The sequence below is a fragment of the Taeniopygia guttata genome, chromosome 14 (assembly GCF_048771995.1).
Source record: "Taeniopygia guttata chromosome 14, bTaeGut7.mat, whole genome shotgun sequence".
Classification (NCBI taxonomy): domain Eukaryota; kingdom Metazoa; phylum Chordata; class Aves; order Passeriformes; family Estrildidae; genus Taeniopygia; species Taeniopygia guttata.
Window position 1 is genome coordinate 13701626 of NC_133039.1, and position 8029 is coordinate 13709654.

General features: G+C 50.8%; 1 protein-coding gene across 1 annotated transcript; it reads left to right on the top strand.

Moving 5' to 3' along the window:
• The first annotated feature begins 193 nt into the window (after positions 1-193).
• INTS15 (integrator complex subunit 15) lies at positions 194-7730 on the top strand. The gene is made up of 6 exons (XM_012576892.5): positions 194-520; positions 1367-1588; positions 2455-2620; positions 4309-4836; positions 6465-6504; positions 7037-7730. The coding sequence occupies exons 1-6, from the start codon at positions 329-331 to the stop codon at positions 7224-7226; spliced, it is 1338 nt and encodes a 445-aa protein (XP_012432346.2). The 5' UTR covers positions 194-328; the 3' UTR covers positions 7227-7730.
• Positions 7731-8029: the final 299 nt, after the last annotated feature.

The following is an 8029-nucleotide window of genomic DNA, read 5'->3' on the forward strand; positions in this document are numbered from 1 at the left end:
CCCTGAGAGCTGTCCCCATGTCCAGGGCCGAGTGTCCCTCAGGGTGAGGCTCCTGCCGGGCTGGCACCGCCGCTCAGTCCCGGGGCGAGCTGTCCCCATGCCCGGTGTCCCCGTTACCTCACGGGCGGGCCCGCCAGGGGGCGCTGCCGGCGGCGGCACCGCGCGGCCGCGTTTGTCCCGGGCGGGCCGCCGTACGGCCGCTCCGCTGAGGGGAGGCCGCGGCGAGCGGGGCCAGGACCGGGAGCGGGACCGGGAGCGGGACCGGGAGCGGGACCGGGAGCGGGACCGGGAGCGGGACCGGGAGCGGGACCGGGAGCGGAGCGGGGCCATGAGCGACATCCGGCACTCGCTGCTGCGGCGGGACGCGCTCAGCGCCGCCAAGGAGGTGCTCTACCACCTCGACATCTACTTCAGCAGCCAGCTGCAGAACTCGCCGCTGCCGCTCGTGGACAAGGGCCCCACCGACCTGCTCGAGGAGTTCCTCTTCCAGGTCCCCAAGGAGCGCGGCGCGCCGCCCAAGGTGCGGCACGGACAGCCCGGGAGGGGCGGCACGGGCCCGGCAGCCGCGGGGACACGGCCCTGGCGAGCGGGGATGGAAGGCAGGCCGCAGGAGTCAGGACAGGATCCCTGCTGGAACCTGAGGCCTCAGAACGGGACAGGCTCCCTCCAGCGCGGGCTGCTGCTGGAGGCTGAGGGCTTGGATGGGCAGGATTGGGTCTCTGAGCCTCTGCTGCTGGAGGCTGAGGGCTTGGATGGGCAGGATTGGGTCCCTGAGGCTTTGCTGCTGGAGGCTGAGGCCCCAGGACGCCAGCACGGGGGTCCCTGGGGTGCTGGTGACTGAGGTTTTTTGGCAGGGAGGGATGGCTTGGGCAGGATTCCGGGCCCCGAGGAGCTGTGGTGGGGGCTCTGGGGACTGCCTGCAGCCCCTGAGTGCTGCAGCTGGGCCTGGCAGGGTTTTTGGGATGGAGGGCTCAGAGATGAGCACTGAGAAGCCACAGCTGCTGGGGTAGGTGGCCCTCAGTACTGCCGAGTCCACCTCTGCCCCCAGCAGTGCCTCAGTGCTGTTATCTGCAGAGGGAGAAAATATTTCCCCCCCAGCAATGTCTCACTTGGTGGGCAGCACTTGCAGGTGCAGCAAGCACCAGCTTTGGATATCCAGGTGTTCAGATGAAACCTGGAGCTCTTCAGTGTCACCAGATAAATACACTGGTGGTTCAAGAAGCTTGGATGTGTGTGCTGTGCATAAAGATTGAGTCCCTCAGCCCAAAGGGAAACTCTCAGCCTTTACTGTTCCTGTCTTTTCACTTGGTTTGTGTCCTTCAAGAGGCTCAGTGTATGTTACAGCTTTGCTTTTCTTTTCTTTCAGAGGCTGACCCCACTCCAGGAACTTCAGCTCCTTGAGATCATGTGCAATTATTTCCAAGAGCAGACCAAGGATTCAGTCCGGCAGGTCATCTTTTCATCTCTCTTCAGCCCCCAGGGAAACAAAGCAGATGACAGCAGGATGGCTTTGCTGGGGAAGCTGGTGTCCATGGCAGTGGCTATCTGCAGGGTTCCTGTGCTGGAGTGTGCTGCCTTCTGGCTGCAGGTACAGCTCCTGAGCAGGCAGGAATGCCTTGGAGAGGGGGTCAGGGCGTGCTCCAGGGTGGGCACAGTGAGCTGGGGCACAGCTGGTCACAGTCAGCTGCTCCTCCCTGGCAGTTTCAGCTGCCCCCGTGTCTGTGCTCATGCCCATTCCTGTGCTCTGGCATCAAGGAGAGCTTTGCCAATCCATTCATGTGCTGCAATGGAAGAAAAAAAATTGTTTGGGTGGGCTTTTTACTGTCAGTGAGCCTTTGGGAGGGCAGGATGGGATACAGCCTGGATAGCAGGAGAAGGTGTATTTTTATTTCAGATGGCAGCTTTTAAGTGATGTGAGGATTGCACAGATTATTTTCCACATTAAAAATATCAGGCATGGCAACTGAACCAAATGCTCTGGGACTGAACCAATTGAAACTACAGAATGGTTTGTGATGGAAGGGACCTTAAAGCTCATCCCATTCTACCCCCTGCAGGGACACTTTCCACTATCCCAGGTTGCTCCAAGCCCTGTCCAGTGTGGCCTTGAACACTTCCAGGCTGGGTTGGAGAGGCCACAGCTTCCCTGGGCAACTTGTGCCAGGGCCTCACCGCCCTCACAGGGAAGAAATATTGCTGAAGTATTAAAAAAAAATAAATCTCCAAGTCAAAATATTGATCTAAAAGGTTTCAATTTTAAGCCAGTAAACTCAAGATATCACAATCTATTTTGATATTGCAGTACAATGGTTTTATTTCTGTGAGAGTGGGTGTTTGATGTGCTGAGAGAGAGCAACCACAGCAGCGCAGTGCCACGTGGGGAAGGTGGGGACACAGCTGTTGGAGCAGCCTGTGCCAGGGTGTGATCTGTGTCCCCGTGTGCTGTCCCTGCAGCGGACCCCAGCTGTGTTCTGTGTGAGGCTGGCCCGAGCCCTGGTCGATGACTACTGCAACCTGGTGCCAGGCTCCATCCAGACCCTGAAGCAGATCTTCACTGCCAGCCCTCGCTTCTGCTGCCAGTTCATCACATCAGTCACAGCTCTCTACGACCTCTCTTCAGGTAAAAGTGTATCTTTTCAAGTGAGAGGTGCAGTGTGATGCACCATGAATTAACTGTTGCAAGAGATGCAGCTGCTCGAATCCTAAAGAGATGTTACCATGTAATTATTGCCAGAGGAAGCTCAGGGGTGTGCCTGTTGCTTCATCTGGCACTGGGGTGAGAATAAAAATAACCACTCTGTGTCTGACTTTGAACTCCAGCCTGGTTTGGGTTGGAAGGGACCTTAAATCTCATCTTGGTCTACTCCTGCCATGGGCAGGGTCACCTTCCACTAGACCAGGCTGCTCCTGTCCAACCTGGCCTTGGGCACTTGCAGGGATTTGGAGTCCACAGCCTCTCTGGGAAACAAGGGAGAGACTTTGCTGGAGAAGCAGCCAGGATCATCTGACACAAGGGGCATTGTCCCATTGTCCTCCACAGAGGGCAAAGGACATGGGACCTTGTTGACTGAGCAGCTCTGGGACTGAAAGTTGATCTGTCTGGGCTCAGTCAGCCCTGAGAGGGACTCAAGGCTGCCTGTCAGTCTAATCCCTTCCAAAAAGGGGAGAAACAAGTTCTGAATGTTGGCAGACTGGAGCAGTGATGAGAAAGACAATCAACATAATTCCAGTGCATTCTTTAACTGTGTGTGTGACCTGACAGTGGTACAGCCTGTCTCAGGTTGTTGCTCAGACACGTGTAGGTGTCTAAAGTAAGACTGATTTAGCTCTACTCAGTCACAGAAAGCTCATGGTAGAGCAGAGAACAGCCATACACCAAATACCACCACCACCCATAGTCCAGAAAAGCAAATGCTATTATTGATAAAGGAATAGCAATATTTGCTATAATAGCAATAATATGCTTTGCACTCTTCTCCAGATAAGCAGCTTGGCATTACTGAGAATGAAAGAGAGGTTCAGGCTTAGCTTTTATGTTATTTTTATAAAGTAGAGCTCAGAGTATACTTTATATCCCATCATCATGTCAGAAAGACATGTCAGAAAGGAAATAACTTGAGTCATAGGAAGTAATTTTTAATTCCTTATTTTATTTGAGATGTTTTTGGTGACACAAGAATAGGGAGCTTGCTCTTCCAATGCAGCATTCCCCCCTGTGAGAGGATGATGTGTCAGGGTTTCTCTTGTTTGTAGTCAAGTTCATGACCATCTTTCACTTCTCACCTGAAGCTTTACATGATCTTATAATCCCTTATATGTCATGTAATTGTGTCGTTGCATTGTGTTTTTCCACAATACATGTTTGTTTAGGTAAGTAAGTATTAAAAGAAATTCGTTAAGTTTTTGGCACTTCCTTCTCTTCACCCAACAAGCTTTTCCTATTTCCTTTGCCCATTGTACTTCCTGTGGCAAGGGATAAATGGAGACTTAAATTAGGGAAAAATTGAGCAGATGATGGGTTGCAGAGAAGAAAATGACAAGAGAGTCTTTGCTGGGAAAGGAGATAAATATCAGTGTTTGGTGATGTCTTTGGAATAGGTGGGGAAGGTGACAGGAACATGGTTGTGTCTTCCCTGGAACAAACTACCTTTGGTGTCTTGGGAAAACCAGCAGAACTGGGGAGGTTCAGAAATTGTAATTGGGACAGCGTAGGATGGGTGTGTGTGAGAGACTCATTAGAGCCTAAATGAAAGTCCTGTGCTTCAGTGCAAGGCTCAGCGTACCCAGCATTAACTCTCCTATCTCCAGATGACCTCATCCCTCCCTCGGATCTGCTGGAGCTGATTGTCTCCTGGATCTTTGAGGACCCTCGCTTGATCCTCATCACCTTCCTGAACACTCCCATAGCGGCCAACCTGCCCATCGGCTTCCTGGAGCTCACCCCGCTGACCGGGCTCATCCGCTGGTGCGTCAAGGCTCCCCTGGCCTACAAAAGGAAGAAGAAAGCCTCACTCTCCAATGGACACGCTCCCAACAAAATTGCCAAGGACTCGGCTTCAGGAGAAGACAGGGATTGCCACCAGCTGTATTCCAAGCTGCATCTGAGTGTCCTGCAGGTCCTCATGATGCTCCAGGGGCATTTAACAGAGAAAAACCTTTATGGGCGCCTGGGGCTGGTACCCTTTGACCACGTGGTTCCTCTGGTGGAGGACATTAACAGACTGTCTGATGAACTCAATCCTCTCAATGCATCCAAAGAGATTGAACTTGCTCTGGACAGGCTGGCTCAGGCTTTGCAAGTGGCCATGGCATCAGGAGCTCTCCTGTGCACCAGAGGTGAGTTGTCTGTGGGGCTAGCAGAGAGCTGGCATGGGATTCTTCTCTTCCAGGGTGAACTTGTAAGAGGCAGTTTTGGGGTGAGGGATGTAAAGATCAAGGTGTTTACAGCATAATTAATAATTTGCCCCTGTTAGAAAGGGATAGTGGACAAAATAGTTCAGGAGAAATAGCTGGATGGAGAGTAAGAAAGGAGATATCACTGCTGTGGGTGAGTCAGGCACGGCTTTGCAGAGCTGGGGACTGATCCACAGCCCTGCACTGTGCACCAGGGGCTGTATCTGGGTGTCTGCCATGGGGACACTGTTCCCCTCAGAATTGCCTGTAGCTATTTAAAAAGCACTGCTTGATTTTGCTTCAGTTTAAGTTCTCTGAGTTTGCTTGTTGGAGGAGAGGCCATGAAGCACATAAACCCCTGGGTGGGTGTGCTAGACAAAGAATTTGAAAAGCAAATAATACCTCTTCAACTGAAACTTCTGGGACTTCAGCTCGCCTATAATGAGACCCCATTACAGGCTGTCCAAATTCAGTTAAACTCAGTAAAAAAGGGCTGCTAACGTGGCTTTTGTTTGGCTTTCCTGTCTCCAAAGCCAGTTCTTTCCAAAAGACATGCAGAGAGATAAAAGGGAAGTGACCCAACAGAGGGCAGGGTCAGTCACACAGACTCTTTTCCTGTGATATTCTCTTGGAAACAGACAATTTTAGGTTACACTAGAGGGCTTGAAGCTCTCCAACAGCTGGGACATTAAGTGCAGACCACAGCTGCAGAGAGTGGCCTCTGCATAAGCAGGGATCTGATGCTTTTGTCCTGGCTGAACCAGTGCTGCTGGTCAAATTTCACTGTTCTTCTTCCTCATCTTTTATAAAGTAACTCTTAGTGTTATAAGAACAAACAGAAATCAGAGGTTTTTGATCTGAGGGCTGATTTCAGCTGTATTTGGTCTTAGCTGGAACATTCTGAGCAGTTGCTCTTTCTGTGGAAGGTAATTCAGTGTAAAGGGCTGCTGAAATACCAGATATTTCAGTGTTTTGAGGTTGTGTTTGTCTACAAAGGCAGGAGTTTGTTCTCAAGCCATTCCTGAAAACACTTTATCAAAGGGATATGTTGTTAAATTCCTTGGTTCTAGCTATTCTGCTTTAGCAGAAGTTTGGAGGTGGTAAAAAGGTGCAATTTCTAGTTGATAGATACCAGCAAGAAAACCCCAACCCATTCTTTACAGAAGCAGTGGTTAAAAAACCGAAAACCAATAAAAAACAGATACGGGGCAGAGTCACACCTTGTACTTCCTATGTCTCAGTTACTTCTTGTTGATGTGTTGGTACTGCAAAATCCATCCTAAGGCTTATCTGTCTTAAATGTCAAACATATATAACAATAAAGGGGCTGGTGGGGAAAGTTGGTGAAATGGAGAAACATTTTATCTCCTGAAGGTTTTGGGCCTGAGAGAGGTTCTGGATCTCTTGCTGACTGATGGTGATGACAGATGATTGACAGATTTAGTAATCAGTAATTATTCAGTAAAATTAATGGTTATTCAGTAATCTGACCTTCTTAGGAAAGACAGCAGAGAGGAAAACCACTCTGATTTCTGCTTTATCCTTATTATTAATCTTGTGTCCTCTTTCAGATGACTTGAGGACTGTATGCTCCAGGCTACCACATAACAAGTAAGAGACTTTTTGCAGCTATGTTGGCTTTGATGCATGTTCCAAGACACTCAAGGGCTGCTGAGACAAATTCTCCTCTAAAAGCTTGTCTTTGTGGAATTTGGCCTTTATTCACATGCACTTTAGCATGAGGAAGAAGGTGACACAGTGCTGACTTCTTCCCTGGACTCCTGACAGAAAGGGGCTTCAGTGCTCCCACCCGTGGGTGATCTTTTCCAGTCTGTGTTAGAACAAAGGCACAGGAAAGGGAAATGGAAATCCAGCCAGAAACCTGCCCCTGAATTGTCCCTTCTCTAATTCCCCACTGATTTTACCTGCCTCTAAGTTCAATTGCTTCTTGCCTTTTGCAAAAAGAGCAGGGCTTTAAAAAAAATGGGGGAAAAGGAAAAAAAAGTCTCCTGGAAGCTGTAAAGAACAGAACTGTGTCACTGTTCTCCTGGCTCTCAGCAGCGCTGTGAGTTGGATGTGAATTGTCCTTAGAACCACGACAAAAGCTCCTCTAATAATCTCCTGTCTGAATTTCTTTCCACAGCCTGCTCCAGCTGGTGATTTCAGGCCCAGTTCAGCAGCCGACCCACGGGGCTCTGCCCCCGGGGTTCTACCCGCACATCCACACCCCTCCCCTGGGGTACCCCGCGCTGCCCGCGCACCCCGCGCACTCCGCGCACTCCGTGCAGACCTTCATCCCGGGAATGACCTTCCCCTACCGCCCCATCCGCTAGCCCGCGGCCGGCCCGGCTTCCCCGAGTCCCGGGAAGCCTCCGAGGCAAAAAGCAAATGCCTGGGAACCGCGTTTTCCTCTTTGGAGCTTGGCTGGGCTCCGCCCGCGCCCTGGGGCAGCGCTGGGGCTGGGTGCGGGATGCAGATACTGAGGCAGATCCCAGGGACAAAAGGATGGGATGGCAACAGGCAACATCAATTCCAAACCTCTGCAGTGTGTGGAAGTTTGTTGGATGTACCTCAATGGTGTTTTGCAGCAGCCCCGAGCTGTTTACAGCAGGGTGAGCCCGGCTGCTCTGGCTGTGGGAGGGGCAGAAGGGAAGGCCTCGTGTGATTTTTTTTCCAAGCTATTCCACTCCAGCCTGCTTGTTTCTTTGTAAATGTTTGTATCTATAGCTACAGAGTATGTGTACACTGTATATTTTTGGAAGGCAAACGTTTGTTTCTGAAGCACAAGGTAGAGTAAAGCAGCACTTCCTATTAAAGGAAACAATTTAAGCATAAAAGACATCTGCTGCTTACTTCTTCGAACAACTAGAAGAATTAGAACAATTTCAAACAATTGGATTCTTCTCTTTCCAGTGATTAGAAGGTCCAGCTTGTCAGGCCTGTGCTGGGCTGGGGACAAAACCCATCTGTGGCTGCAGTGACCCATCGACCTCCCTGCTGAGGAAATGCCCAGTACACACCTCACTCAGTGCTTCCTGAGAATTTGGGCTGAGATCTGAGGTGTTTTGTTAATGCTGGCTGCAAAACTGGCCAAAGGCTGGCAGTGCTGTGCTGGCCAGCTCTGAGTGCAGCAGGG